Source organism: Myodes glareolus, chromosome 25 (genome assembly GCF_982192425.1).
Source record: "Myodes glareolus chromosome 25, mMyoGla1.1, whole genome shotgun sequence".
Lineage (NCBI taxonomy): Eukaryota > Metazoa > Chordata > Mammalia > Rodentia > Cricetidae > Myodes > Myodes glareolus.
This window is the reverse complement of record NC_142050.1, coordinates 14,929,386-14,945,908: the sequence shown is the minus strand read 5'-3', so window position 1 is coordinate 14,945,908 and position 16,523 is coordinate 14,929,386. Positions and strand designations below refer to the sequence as shown.

General features: G+C 36.4%; 1 protein-coding gene across 2 annotated transcripts in view; it reads left to right on the top strand.

The window, feature by feature from the left end:
- The window catches only part of Tfec (transcription factor EC), a 61,881-nt gene that overhangs the window by 14,163 nt on the left and 31,195 nt on the right, over nt 1-16,523 (top strand). Inside the window, exon 2 of one of the 2 annotated variants that reach the window (XM_048448985.3) lies at nt 13,693-13,782. In XM_048448985.3, coding sequence (XP_048304942.3) covers nt 13,765-13,782 — 18 coding nt within the window. In that variant the 5' untranslated portion in view covers nt 13,693-13,764. Of the gene's footprint in view, nt 1-13,692; nt 13,945-16,523 lie in introns of both variants that reach the window. The other variant, XM_048448983.3, reaches the window with a different exon arrangement.

The window sequence follows — 16,523 nt, the reverse complement described above, 5'->3', positions numbered from 1 at the left end:
TTGTCAATCAAAATGAATAATCTCAAAGTCTCATTTTCAATTAGATTATTTTAATATTTAACTATCTAAAATGCCCCAATCATACTCTTTAGAAAATTGTTAGACTAGAATACGTTAGTTCTAATGACATTTTATTATGATAGAAATGACTTCATTAATTGATGATCATATATCAACCCATAAAGTAGATAAAAGATTTGAAAAAATTCAAGTCAAGGAGAGTTTAGAGCCATTTTAATTGTTCAGATTTTTCTTCAAGAGTAAAGCTTTATATGGTACTTTAGACCTTACAAAAATATGAAAATTTCATATATGTATATAAATATATATGTATATATATATATATACATACACACATTCTCATTTTAGTCAAATTAAATAGCCCATGAATTTCTTTTCTAAAGTTCAAACAAATTGATATTATATGTGTCATCCCAAATGCAAACACTAGGATACAATAAAAATGATAAATGTAGTACATGTGTAACATAATGATGCAAGGCATTTCAAAAACAGCGAGTGTTGGATTTTTATCACAAACATTTTCCTTTGTGACTTCAGATCTATTTTAGCACATGGAGAATTTTTTTAAAAGTGCATTGGTGACTTTCCAAAAATATTTGAAACATGACCTTTTAAAGAAACTGGTCCTGTTTCCCATTTATTCTCCGCACCATTGAAAGAACATTTGCTACTTCTTAATGAAAATAATATGAAAGGTCACTGGGGATGAAAAATAGCACAGTCAAGCATTACAGGAGAGTTTTTCTTTAACAGGTAAGCGAATAAGAAATACAGAGTATTATTATTATTGTTGATTCCTCTTAATAAATATTAGTATTAAAGCTCCCATGAAATCCAATAACCCCTTGCCCGTCCTCTTGTTTCCTAGTTTCCACAGGTACTCAATATTAAACAAACCTTACTAAAAATAGCTGAAGAGCTAAAGCTAGGAGCCACATATAAGAGCGTACATGTGGCATTGTCTTTGTGGACTTTGGCTACCTTACCCTGTATTCTTCTCGAATTCTGTCCATTTCTCTGAAATTTTCATAATTCACTTTTTTCTTTAAAAAGGAGTTATATTCCATGGTGTATATTTACCTCATTTTCAATATCCATTCATTAGTTAGTGGACATGCTAGCTGCTTCCAGCACCCTAGCTGTTGTTACTTAGACAACAATACATAGAAATATGTAAGTATCCACATCACAGGGTATGGGGTCCTTTGCCCAGGAGTATATATCTGGGTCATGTGTTAACTCCCTTCTTTTTTCTTTTTGAGAAACTCCCAGCATGCATTAGCTTATGCTTCCACTAATAGTGTACAAAGGCTTCCTTTCCCCACGTCTGTCCCTGCATTAGTTGTTAATTCTTCATGCTAGTCTGACTGGGTGACAGAATCTTACAGTGGTTTCCTAATGGGTGGGAGTATCAAGCACACTTTTGAGTCTTCTATCACCATTTTTATCTCTTCTTTTGAGATGATACCATGTAACTCATACTCATCTATACTGGGATTTTGTCTGGCTTGTTATTACACAGATCTTGGGCATGCAGGCACAGGTGCTAAGAATTCATGTCTGCGTTGTTACTGTTGTGTCTAAAAAATGTTACTTCGCCACCACTGATTCCCACGATCTCTGACTCTTACAGTCTCCATGCTCTTTCTTCTGTGGTAATTTCTAATGTACTTAGCTGGGAAAGATTGTGATATTACTATCCTATTTATTCCACACATGTTCACCAATTGTGATCCTCTGCATTGGTCGCCACCTACTTTATAAAGAAACTTGGTTAACATTTAGAGATGCACTAATCTATGGGTATACATAAAAGAATGTATGTGGCAATTTATTACTATGTACATTTAGCAGAAAATAATACTATATTTTCTCTTAGCTCCTATGACCCAGTCAAAGATTTTTGATCTTGTTAAATGTACTGGACATCAAGGAGTCTTAAATCAAATCAGAAAGTGGCTGGTTACTCTCACAATGTTTGTGTCACTACTGTAACAGTGAACATATCATGAAAGGCCAGACATCACTGTAGCTGCCAGTGTTCACAGCTGGGTTAAACTGTTGATGATTTTGCTCTCCTGCTACTCATTCAAAAAATTAGAAGGTTTGATTCTTGTACTTAGTTTTGAAATTCTTTGTATATTCTCATCATGAATCATCTGTCAGAAGTATAGCTGGCAAAAATAATAAGCAATTCCTAATCTTATCAAAAGAACTAGTTTCATAGTGATGGGCATCACTATCAATCCAGTTCTTAGATCAGAGAACTTGGTTTTTCAACAATGCATTTTAAAATATCTCTCAATTTATTTTCCTTTTCTGCTTGACCCCCTTTACTCTTATCAAATATCAACTCCTAGCTTAAGCAACTCTTTTTGTTGACCAAAATTTATGTACCCCTTAAAACTTAGCCCTTTGGATGAAAAAAATGAAACCATTAAATACCCAAAAGGTGAAAATTTCTCACAGTCCTAGTCTATGGCATATCTGCTCTGATCCAGTTTCTTCTTTACCCTGATTTTATTTCTTACCTATTACTTCCTATTCCTGTATCCTTGGTCCTTACACATCATACTACATCTTGCTGTAATGTGTTTCTTTTTCTATATTTTTCCTCAAATTCCTAATTACTTAGCTACCAGGACTAGCCCTCAACCACTTTAATGGTATCTTGCTAGACTTCTGCTAAGGTAACATCTCTTTCCACATGCTCATAGTCATATTTATCTTTTCTTCCTATATTCTAGAGCATTTGAAGACATATAGTCATCCTTATGACTGCTTGACTAAAATCTTTACAAGAAGAGGGACCATCTTAAACTTTCTAACTATTGTGACCAGCTTAAATATATACTGGACACAAGTTTCCATGTATTTGTTAAAGTAGCTACTTTTCCTTTCATTGACTTGCTCACATTTTTCTAGGACTTTCATGCTTGGTTTTATGGCATCTCTGGTTTCATAAAACTGGCCACATTTAATTATAATTATAATTATATTTTTAAATATTGATCTCTCAGACTGTAACTTCTTCAAAGAATGCATGTGTCTGACATGTACTAGACACAAAAAAAAACATTTGTAGAATTGAGTTGAGACTTGTGTTAACTGAGTTTTCCTGTCCTGCTGTTCTTGTAGCCATTAAGTTACAAAGAATCACACAGAGGTCTACATTAGTTATAAACCGATTGGCCTGTTAGCTCAGGCTTTTTATTTACTAATTCTTATAACTTACATTAGCCCATAATTCTTGTCTGAGTTAGCCACATGGCCTGGTACCTTTTTCGGTGAGGCGGTCACATCTTGCTTCCTCTGCTTCTGGGTCGCAACAGCAGACTGCAGAATCCTCTTCCCAGAATTCTCCTGTTCTCATTGCCCCACCTCTACTTCCTTCATAGTTGCCCCACCTATACTTCCTGCCTAACTACTGGCCAATCAGCATTTTATTAAACAAGTACAAGAAACAAATGTTTACAGAGTAAAACCATTGTACCCCAGCAGACTTGTACCTCAGTTATAGGTTAAATGTTTACTTTTTTTTTAAGTATGGCCTAGATTCAATATCTACCACTAGGATCAAGAAAAATAATTAATGAATATTAAATTTGTAAATGTAAGGTAGATTTTAAAGTATTCTGAATGCTTTATAGTTACGCACAAGCCTTAATGACTACAGTGTATGTGGGGGGTGGGAGGATGTTCTACTGCTTTGAAACCCAGTTGAAGGAGTTAATTTCTGATATGATTCCAGATTATTGTTTATGCCTCACAAATTTTTATTTTAACATATTTTAAGAGTACGTCAAATTAGCTGGGTGGTGGTGCATGTCTTTAATCTCAGCACTTGGGAGAGAGAAGCAGGCAGATCTCTGAGAGTTTGAGGCTAGCCTGCCTACAAGAGCTAGTTCCAAGACAGACACCAAAGCTATACAGAGAAACTTGTTTCAAACAAAAAACGAGAAAGTAGGTCAAATTAAACAGCATATGTATGAAATGATAACTTGATTGAAGAATTCATATAAACAATACTAATAAGCATATGTATAAATAGTGCTAGATGGAGTTATAAGGAAGCTAGATTTTTCGAATCTCATTGAATGTAAACATTTTACTGCTAGAATGATATTGAACTAGAAAAATTCTACTTAATAATATTCATGTCTTGCTAAAGCGTTTTAAGTGTAGATTTTTTCCTTAAAGACACATCATTGGAATTATCTGAATTCAAATGATTGAGACTGAAGGAATATGTTACAACCACATTTTACATCATTATCCATTAAATGGCTCTGAATTATATAATACTCCGCTGAAATATGCTGACAGCTATTCTGAAATCTAAGTAAAACTTTTGATGAACTGAGTCCTACTTTAGCTCAGTAGTTACGTCTCAATCAGACAGGCTCTGCTGTATAATTTTAGGTTTAGTCAAGATGAGATTTATGGGTGTATCATATTCACAGACCACTGTGAGGAAAGTAAGATTTGAAGAAACGAGTTATTAATCTTTAGTGTGGAACATTAAGAAATGTCGTGTGGCTATTATAAGTTGGTATCTAGAAGGTAGTCGACTCATAAGACCCCCAAAATAGATTTCCTCCTTATACCTCTGATATCTGAGACATAATTAACTGTTACCTATTATTCATTTGTGAAGTCCAAATATTTTACTTCATTTATTATGTCCAAGTGGAGCATAAATTAACAGCATTTCTCATGGACTGTCATGTTGTAGGGAACATGGCTGTCTATCGCCTTCCTTAATATTTGCTTGCTGGAATGTCTGTAACTGGTGATTACATATGAGCTTTGTTTGCGCTCACCCAAGTAATATATCTTAATTTGCTGATATATTTTATTTTTATTTCATTGATGATCTTATTAGGTATGGGCCTGTGTTTGCTTTGCTAGTCAGAACAGTGGAGACACATTGTCTTGCTACTGAGATGACTGTGTTGTGATATTTGCTGTCCCTTTTTAGTTTTGAGTTTCTGTAGAGAAGTGGTGTCCAGAGGCAGACGCATCTTCTCATAGGTCCTTTGTTTTCAGTTTGGATAAGTGGTTTTCTGGTGGATGGTGACATGTATGTCATAGTTTTGTTTTCTGGAGAGGAATAACTTTCAACAAGATTGGATTTTCAAAAAAGGAAACACTTAAATGCCTGTTGAGGGCTTGTTGAACCAGCCAAGAGTGTTCATTGTCGTCTGCTTTCTTTCTATTCGCTAAAAGATCACTTACAAAAGAAGCAAAAATAAGTAAAATCCTAGAATATAAAATAATTGATATTATTTATAACAAGATTTAAAGGGATATATTTCAAATAGACCATATTATAGAATACAAATATCACTAGGTCTGCATGCAGAGTTGGTGGATTTTGGCATAAATATCCACTAGTAACTTAAACTTCCTGGCTGAAAACAAAACAAAACAAAAACAAGCAGACACAACCTATTATCTCTTTGATGGGTTCTAAATTCCATAGAAGAGCTAGGTCAAAAGGCTTTGTTATTACACACTGAAGAGTTTGTTGAATTAATAATTTGAAAGCTGCTATTTCTGTGTGAAGAGGCTTGTTTCTCCAGGTGGGATAGAGAGAGCCCTGCTGAAAGCCATGCTTCATTCTCTTACCCTCAGTTTTCAGTAGCTCCTTCAGTAGCAATTCTGTCTGGCTGTGACTGTCACTTCTCACTGTGGAATGTTTGTTATCATTGTTGCCCTTCCTGAACCCTCATCTTTCCCCAAAATCTGAGGCTATAGTAAGGGTTTACTTAAGGCACTGGTTACGCCATAGGTTTCGACAAAATGGATGCTAACATGCATCTCCCATGCTGTGAAGACTGCTTTTACTGTTTTGAAGAATCAGTACTCTGTGATCTACCCAGTTCTACTCCCCCTCCAGTCTAGTGCACACCTGACATTTTGATCATCTTTTGTGCTTTTCTTTACTAAATGTCACATAGTTGTTATGATGTAGGATGGAATCTTCTTAGATTGACTATTTCATGGAGCGGCAGGCTTTTAAATTTCCTTCATGTCTTTTAATTGTTTAAATCACTTCTTTTTAATTTTTAAATTATGTGTATATGTGTGTCTCTGGGTGGGTTTGTGCACACTGAGGCTATAATATGGTGTTTGATCTCCTGGAGCTCAAGTTATAGACAGTTGCAAGCTTCCTTTTGTGGTAGATAGCAGCTGAACTTACTTCCTCTGAAGAGTAGCAGGTGATTTTAACTACTGAGCTATCTCAACAGCCCACATTCATTTATTTACATGTCTAATAACATTTCATCATCTGGTTACACCACAGTCAACATATCCACTCAACTGTTAGGGGAGATCTCAAGACCACTTCTGAGTTTTCACAGTTTTTAATGAAGTGTTCATGTAGATAGTCAGTGGATCTGTTTGCAATTAATTTAGGTAAATAACAAGGGCACAGCCGCCAGGTTATATGGTAGGAATATGACTGATTAAAAGCATCATAAAATTATCTTGCAAAATGGCTCTATCTCTACTACCTTACGATCTTACCAATAATGAATGAGGGCCCACATGGCCCCCACACACTCCCCTGACCTGTAATTGTTTGATATCACGGGTGTCCTCTAACAGGTATACAGTGGGAACTTCCTGTTTTGATTTGCATTTCCATGATGACATGTAACATGATAAGGCTGGGCCTGCTTGTTGGGGTTTTTGTCCTGCCCTGTTCCCCCAGCTGTTTCGTCCCAAAGTAAAATCACACAAGAGATCTCTATAAGTTATAATGCTGATTGGCCCATTAGGTCAGGCTTCTTACTGGCTAACTCTCACATCTTGATTAACGCATTTTTCTGATCTATGTTAGCCATGTGGCTCAGTACCTTTTTCAGTGGGGCAGCTCACATGCTGCTGCTTCAGTGATCTGGGCAGGAGTGGGAGGAATCAACTTCCTCCTCCCCAGAATTCTCCTGCTCTCTTTGCATCATTTCCACTTCCTGTCTGGCTTTCCTGCCTACACCTCTTGCCTGGCCAATCAGCGTTTATTAAAATCATGACTGACAGAATACAGACAATTCTCCCGCACCAATGACATACATCTCAAAGCATTCCCGCTGTGATGTCTGTGGACCCTTTTTTTTCTTTTTAATAGTAAGGTTGTTTAGTTTTTTTCCCCCTTATTGTTTATATGAGAGTTCTTTCAGTTCATGGGTAACAGTTCTTTATCTGATACAGATTGTTTTTGAAAATATTTTCTCTTTGTGGCTTCTCTTCCATTATCACAATAGTGTCTTTTATAGGGAAGAAAATTCTAAATTTAGTGAAACCAAGTCTATGATGTTTTTCATTGTGATACCTTAAAAATTGTACTATACTCTAAGTCCCATGCTTCAGATAGCAATTAAATGTCTTTAGTAGATAATCTAAGAGAGTGTTTCCTATTTGGTGAGTTTTGACACATTACGTCCTTTAGAAAGTTGGCCCATTTCATTGAGCTTATCAATGTGGCAAAGCTAGAGTTGTACATTGTACTAATTTGTTATCCTTTACTGTCTTGTGTAAGTTGTAGTGAGGGCATCCTTCTCCTTCTTCTCTTCTTTTACTTTTCATTCTTTGTTTCATTTTTCTTTTTATTTGGTACAAAATCTGAATTTTCTACACAGTCTAATTTCAACATTGTGGGCTGTTATCAGTCACCCACCTCCAATTTCCAAATAGTTGGGGCAATAGGTGTTCCCCACCATGCCTGGCTTTGCGTATTATAGCTTGAATCCTTTCTTTTTTTTTAAGCTAAACTAGGGACAGGCATATTCATTTCACCAATCAAAGAATCAGCTTTTCATTTTATTTTCTCAACTGAATTTTGATTTTCATCTTCACTGTGTTCCACTTAAATTTTATTATTAATTCCCACATTTTTCTTGGATCTGATTTGCTTTTTACTATATTTAGTTTACTAAGATATAAATTTAGATTTTTAATTTCAATTTTTTCTTGATTTATTTTCATTCATTTTGCCCTATATTGACTTATGTAGAATAAAATAATATGTAGATAAAACACCTAAATTTTTATTTCAGAAAGCTTTTTTTTTCTTTTAATTCCTGTACCCTTTTACTTGTTTGGAGCTTTACTTGAACACTTTAAGTTATTTATTTCTAGTTTTGTGTATGTGTGTTTGTATGTGCAACATGTGTGTATAATGCCTGTGGCAGCCAGAATGGAGCATCAGACCACCATCAACTACCTCTACAGACGTTTGTAAGCCAAATTGTGAGTGCTGTGAAGGGACCCTCAGTCTTTTGGGAGAGCAGCAAGTGCTTTTATCTCTCCAGCCCCTTGAGCACTTTTTAATGGTGTCATCCACTAACTGTGTTTGCACATAGGTAACACGCTCTAATGCTGACCTGTATTTCTCAAAAGTGCATTTACAAACAGCCCATGTGTATTTCCAAATAACATTGTACATTAGTAGTTGGTGATACATTTTTCCTTTGGTTACAAACAACTCTTCTCCCTCCTGACTGCTGCCTGTGTCCTACCATTGCTATCCTTCCCTAATTCTTAGATGTTGTACTTACAAGGGCATGTAAAACATTCACAATCAGTAGCTCCTCACTAGTGTTTTGATCAAAATATCATGGTCTGAGTCAATTATAAGTAACAGACATTTTAAAAAGTTCACTTCCTTACACTTGTGGCTCTCTAATGCTTTATTCATTATAATCATCAGTACTTTAGATTCTTAGTAGACAACTCTAACTCCTTCGTTCTACATTTCTGACGTTTTCTTTGAGATGTTATATTCAAATTGCCTCTCTTTTCTTGGCTTTTAGTATAACTTTTAAGAAGTTATAGATGGCTGGACATGACGTGACATGTAAAATCAAAAAAGCAAAACCCCCAAATTGTAACAGGCCTTGGGTAATATAATTGCCAGGCATGTGGAAATGGATACTTGCTGTTTACACTTTAGCTTGCAACAGCAGTATATTGGGAAAATATTGTTAAAACATGGTTCAGAATTTTGGAAATATGATCCTTTCATTATTTTCAACAGCAAAATTTCCTTCTTTCTCAATGGTTCAATGACAGTCCAGTGAGACATACTGCAGACTATGGCAACTGTAGCCTTCTATGTAAAGGCTGGTAATTTGCCTATGCCTGAGCAACAGCGTCAGGTCTACAGATTCCCAAAGCTCCTCGATTTCTCCACGGCACTCAAGTACAGTGTAATCTCATGACCTAGTCATTCATTCCGTCACAGCATATATACTCTTTTAGATATCTGCTGTGTCTCTTCTCTGGGTTGTGACCCAGGGTCATGGTAGCCACGCACCTAGCACGAAGCACTTGGTCTTTGCCTGTAGTAATCTCCTTTTCTTCCTTCCTGGCCAAAGTGAGACTAGACAAAGCCAGTTGAACTCAGACACAAATGGCAGTCTCCCTCTCCCTTCACTATGTTGCTCAGTGCCCACATGCTTGACTCTCAAAAGCAAGCATTGAACTGGTGGATAAATGAACAGCAACCTATAATTAAACTCGCTAAATATCAGAAAAGATTTGGGGTATTCATAGAAGAAATCGAGAAGATGCTTTGAATGTTTAGAACCCAGGAAATTTAAGTATTATGAATGTTGCTTGATAGGGGCTTCACCCTGAGTTGATCTATTGTTTTGATATCAGTCGGTGACTGGAAAAGTCAGCCATTGAGGTTGGGTGTGCGTTATCACAGTTTATTGACTCTTCCTGCGCACAGGAAACAAAGTCTTTCCTGCTTAGTTAACTGATGTTGTGTAGATAGCACCCGGCACAATCTCTACCATTGACTGCTAAACTTGTAATTTCCTGTGGCCAACCATTCGTTTAGATAGGGCCTGTTCCATTGTGAATCTTCTACCATTACAGAGCAGTTAAAAAAGACAGTTCTGTTTTAGAAAGGCATCTGGGTGGCTTCTAAGGGACACAGATTTGTAACATTGTTCCCACTTCTTTTTTTAATTATTATTATTATTATTATTAAAAATGTTCACCTCCTCTCCTCCTTCCATTTCCCTTTGCCTCCCCCTCCCTCTCCAGTCCAAAGAGCAGTCAGGGTTCCCTGCCCTGTGGGAAGTCCAAGGTCCTCCCCCTCTCCATCCAGGTCTAGGAAGGTGAGCATCCAAACAGGCTAGGTTCTCACAAAGCCAGTCCATGCAGTAGAATCAAAACCCAGTGCCATTGTCCTTGGCTTCTCAGTCAGTCCTACTTGTCAGCCACGTTCAGAGAGTCCGGTTTGATCACATGCTCCATCAGTCCCAGTCCAGCTGGCCTTGGTGAGCTCCCATTAGATCAGCCCCACCATCACACTTCTTACTACATCTTATTTCCCATAGGACACTCCCTTTCATTCTCCTTCTGCGTAGGACTGCCTCTCCTTGCACCACCTTGCTTATAATCCAATTCTCTTCCAAGACGCTTATAAAAAAGAACTACTTTTGCATGTCATTTAAAATTCACTGAGTACACTACTGAAACTACCGTTGTACTCTGCTAATTGGAATAGTTCCCTCAAAAGCCAGTGTCACTGTGCTTAGGGGATAGGCTGTGTATTTTAATTCTTTCCCCTACCAGCTGAGGGAAAAAGGCATGCTCTTTAATGTTCCTGAATCCCAGGTACAGGCAACATAGTTCTGTGGAGACACTAAAGGTACCTGTCTCCTGGGTTTTAAATAAAGATTAAGAGCAACAAGAGCAGTGACAGGATGTCCACATTGTTCAATTGTCTAGCTCAGTGGCCAGTACCTGCTGCTTGGGGTGCTGTTGTGGTTGCTATGGTTGCTGTAGCGAAATTAGTTCCACCCAGGAGGTTTTGAACTCCAAGAACTCTGAGGTCACATAGAAAACATTTATTCTCCATGTCCCATGGACTCCTGAAGTTCAGTAAATATATGTAGCATCCGTGGCTGAAAGGTGAAAAATTAATTAGTTAATGAACTAAATTCAAATTCCAGGTGCCTTACTTAAAAGATGAGGTGTGCTTCATTTGTACAATGCTCTACAATTACACACAATTGATGTGGTTACATAGAATGAAAAATTGTTCAGATGTGTGAAACTAAAAGCATTCTTTATGATTTCTATTTTGTAACTGTATACAGACTAAGGGGGCTTAATTTCAAGTTAGGATCACCTAAACATCTACACTTAAAGCATTACTATTGGCATTTTAATGAAATGTTATTTTACAGCTTTAAAGTTCATAGCAATATAATTAGTAATATGTGTAATCTTTATTGCCAGTCTTAATCTTTTTTATATGACTGAAAAATTATTTTATGGTCTTACAATTAAAATAATGCTAAAAATGTCAGCATAACAGAATTAGACTAAAGTAACTACTACAATATTATACCCCAAACCAGCTAATATAAATGCAAAATACTTTCTACAGGCTATTTATTTGAACTAATACATGGTGAGGGATTTAAGGAGTAGTTTGTGCAATGAAATAAAAAGAAAAATAAGCACTGTACAGCAATCTTTGCTATTGTTTAGCATGAGGGAAAATTAAATAGGTTTATATATAGGCCACTTGAGGAAAATGTATTAAAAGCCACATCACAACATAGTAAATACACAGGCAACTGGCAGGCAATGCTCCATTTTATAGGTTTTTATAAATACTCCATTTGCAGATTTTAAAGGGAAGTCTGAGGTGCTTAAAGTTGTCATTTTGCAAATGATTGTATAATATTGACTATGAAACCAAACTGAGTATGCCCAGAATGCTTTGTTAAGTTTGTTCTTTCCATTTTCATTCATGTATACAATGCCTTCTACACCCACCTTCCCTTCTGCCCCTATCAGCCGCTCTCTTCCCTACACAGCCCCTTTCCATTTTTATGTGTGCTTTTGTTTTGTTTTGGGACCCAGTGTTTGTAACCAGGGCCATCTGGTGAGTGTGGGTGCCCAGAATTCTAATGGTACATTTTATAAAAGGATTTCAAAAGACAGTTGTTCAGTTGGCACACCAGAATAGTTAGAATTTTTCACAGTGCTTTTACCTGTTGACTGATGATAGTACATATTAATTTGCTGTCATTATTTGTTAGAACATAGAAAAAATGAAAAAAACTAAAGCACAATTTTATTTTGTATGGGAAAACTGGAAAATACATAAAAACATGCCAAAAAAACCACCCAGGATTTTGTCATTATTACACTATCATACTATAACAGTATTTCTATTTATAGTGTTTGCTTCCTTATGAATACTTTTATAATAATTTTTTTTATTTAACCTTTTGTTGAACATAAGAACCAAATATATAATTTGGTATATTTTGCATAAAGACCAACTAATATTGCTGAATATACTTCATTTCCTTGTAACATTTTAAGACTTCTTTTTCTAGATACTCATAGAGTATTGATGTTTTTATATTTATTCCTAATTGTTATAGATATTCACTTTTAAAGCCTCACTAACACTACATTTTATAATCAGTTTTTAACTCATTTCTTAAAATCATCAAATCATTAAAATCTTGTCAACTTAGGACAGAAGCATCGATACACTCTGAAAGAATCTTTTGGGCAGGGTAAGGTTTTTTATTATAAAATATACTTTATTATTTTTTACTGATTTTTATTGAGCTCTACATTTTTCTCTGTTCCCCTCTCTGTTTCTCTCCTACCCTGAGCCCTCCCCCAAAGTCCCCATGCTCCCAATTTACTCAGGAGATCTTGTTTTTTTCTACTTCCCACGTAGAGTAGATCTATGTAAGTCTCTCTTAGGGTCTTCACTGTTGTCTAAGTTCTCTGGGATTGTGGTTTGTAGGCTGGTTTTCTTTGCTTTATGTTTAAAAACTGCCTATGAGTAAGTACATATGAGAATCGTCTTTCTGGGTCTGGGTTATCTCACTCAAAATAATGTTTACTAGCTCCATCAATTTGCCTGAAAAATTCAAGCTGTCGTTATATTTTTCTGCTGTGTAGTACACCATTGTGTAAATGTACCACATTTTCCTTATTCATTCTTGGGTCAAAGGGCATTTAGGTTGTTTCCAGGTTCTGACTATGACAAACAATGCTGCTATAAACATAGTTGATCACATGTCCTTGTGGCACGATTGAGCATCCTTTGGATATATACCCAAAAGTGGTATTGCTGGGTCTTGAGAAAGGTTGTTTCCTAATTTTCTGAGAAATCGTCACACTGACATCCAAAGGGGTCGTACAAGCTTGCATTCCCACCAGCAATGCAGAAGTGCTCCCCTTTCCCCACAACCTCTCCAGCATAAGTTGTCATCAGTATTTTTGATCTTGGCCATTTTTACAGGTGTAAGATGGAATCTCAGGGTTGTTTTGATTTGCATTTCTCTGATGACTAAGGATGTTGAACACCTCCTTAAGTGTCTTTCAGCCATTTTAGATTCCTCTGTTGAGAGTTCTCTGTTTAGGTCTGAACTCCATTTTATTTTTTAATGAATTATTTCTTCTTTTGATGGCAAATTTCTTGAATTCCTTGTATATTTTGGAGATCAGACCTCTGTTTGATGTGGGGCTAGTGAAAATCTTTTCCCGTTCTATAGGCTGCCATTTCTTGATTGCGGTAATCTTAGTGCCCTGACTCCTTTACAGGGAAAACTGACTTTACTACATTGTATTCCACATTTTATTTATTTGTTTTTGAATCGGCAGGTCCAGGCACACTGGGAAAGCTCTACAAGGCCTCAGCTGCCAAAGGTCCAGAGACAGCAAGTAACTCCTTTCATGACCCTTGACCATCAGGTATTCAACCAGAGTCTCAAGAGGACACCACCTCCAGCTCCAAGCTGTATGCCTCTGGGAGAGCATGGACCCATGAGCCCAGACAGTGATGCTGGTTGTACAGGGAATCCATTCACAAAACTGCTGACTATTGGGAGAGAAGACGGTAGTGCGGAATGGCACGTATGTTCAATGGCTGATTATGAAGTCTATCTTAAGTGCTAGGAATTGAAATTAACAATTTCCAGTAAATATTTCGTATGAAAGTGCAACAAAAGAAGTTTGTCTTTACTAATTGGTCTGCATAGTAAATACATATGTTCATTTTAATACTCAATTAGTTATCAATGAACCACTAATAATCCTTTGTATGTAGAAGGTTTATTTCTAATCATAAAGGTTTAGGTTTTCTGAGTAACTTTAGTTGAATTTATCAATATCTTAAATAGCTATAGATGTAGCACAACTAATAAAAACCCAGAGACAGATATTAGGTCTCAAGCTGAAAGATCAGAGAAGTTAAGCAGCCAACCACTAAAGAGCTCTTGCCTCTACGAAATTTTCAGACTGAAAAGAGAGTGAATTCCTGTCTCATCCTGCCTTATATTCTTCTCTAGTGTTGGGATCAAAGCTTGGGAACACTACTGGCCAGCTTTTATGACTAACTAGCGTGGTTGTTGGAATTAAAGGTGTGTGCCACCACTGCGTGGCCTGTATGGCTGACTAGTGTGGCTAGCTTTGCACTCTGATCTTCAGGTAAGCTTTATTTGTTAGATCATAAGCAAAATATCACTATGCATAGATTTGAAACCTATAGAAGTTATATAAAAACACTAATTTTGTGCTCTTAAAGTGTTCACTAAAATAAAATAAATTATCTTATTACATTAAATAGTTCATGGAATTATACATAGATTTTTACATTTGATTTTTACTACTTTTTTAATTTAAATAAATTCTTTCTTATCACTTACTAAGTAGCTGGCATGGAGTGATGCTGAGACTTCTTCAAAATAAATAAGAATTGCTAGTGTCATGGGACACGTTTTGCTTTTAAATGAATCTTCAAAAATCCTGAAAAAAAGAAGGATGCAAAGTAGGCAATATGTAAAATTTGGAAAAATCTGTAGCAACTTCTTGTAGATAAGTCATGCCGATTACAGACGGACTTTCTTTTCCTTTTGCTTATTTGCCTTGAGCAGTTGGTGGAGCTCTGGTCTCTCCTACCTGGGGCTTCTTCTTCTAATCCAAATGGCCTGTTCAGGTTGATATTCTTCCAATATTTAATTCACAGCCTGAAAGAGCAAAGGCAGAACACTCAGGGTTTCATTTGAATCCAAACAGGAAAGGAAGATTTTTAAAAGATTTTATGTTAACTAGGAAAGTAGGAAAGAATGAAGACCCGATAGATTATTCAATGAAGAAAAAAAAAAGATTATCACACCATAGGACTCTCTGAAATACAAAGCTGAATGTGGATCTCTGTATGTGTATTTAAACGTTTTAGTAGTGGGACAATATGTGGTGTGTGTGTGTGTGTGTGTGTGTGTGTACGTATATGTATATGCATATGGAACTTTTAAAAGTGGAATACAACACCAGTTTCCTTGTTTTGTTCATGAAGAACACAAAGTACAAGTCAGATGAGAGCAATCTGCACAGTAAATATTAGAACTACACCCAGCACAATTCATTTTCCAACCACCTCATCCAAAGTTTACTTCATTGTAAGAATTATTGATTCTTAAGGAAAAATCAAGTCCCATAGGTAATGAAAATTTTGGTAAAATCTAGAAAGTAGTCTTTTTGTCATGAAGGCAGCATGCATCAGTCTTCTGAGTTTGCCATCAGATCCTTTTTTATATTCTTTAGCTCATGCCTTACCTTTGCCTTTATACTTATTTTTGCGGTTCGATTAGAGCCTCACTATATCACTTACACTGGCCTTGGATCTGAGATCCTCCTATCTCAAACTTTCCGGAGATGGAATTACAGATGTGTGATTAAAAGCCTAGAAAAAGGGTTAGTTTGATTTTTGTTTGATATTTTAAAACTTCCAAAACACAATGGCAACACTCAGGAGATGGTGATTATTGATGTTTGTCTTATTTCCTGTTTCCTTCTAAACCATCTCCTTCACTAACAAAAGGGAACCTCTACTTCATCCAGTGAGAATTATAGTATCACCTCATAGGTCTCTGGCACAGAGATAGGTAATATTAAGAGAAGCACTTCACAGTGTATGTTTTCCCAGCATGAAATTGGTATTTTTACTTTCAAGAGTGAAGGCGCCTTCTACACTAACCGTTGCTCCTAGCTTAGAGTTTTCATTCACGGCTTTACTGCTCTGTTCTTTACCCTCGGGCTCACAGGTGGCTCTCTAGAGTTCAGGTCATCCTTGTGACTTTTCTCTTCCTCCTCTCATTCATTCTTAGCCATTTGTCTAAATGATTTGAATTCTCTCTGAAACACAAACTTGAGATTCCTTCCACCCCCACCTTAAGGTTTTTCCTTGACATTTCTCCATATAGATTTGGTCCCTCAATGACTGCTCTCATTGTGGCATCTTCACACCACATGATACAGTTTAAAGATTCATTAACATTTTTTCATTCTTTTAGTTTGTTACTTCATTGATGAAAATGTCATACCTTACTCACACGCAAATCTTTGTCCAGGGTGAACGAGTAATGAGTCCAGTCAACCTCTGTTCCTTGCGTTCCACTGTTTACTGTTTACTCTTCAATAGTGCTTGAACTCTG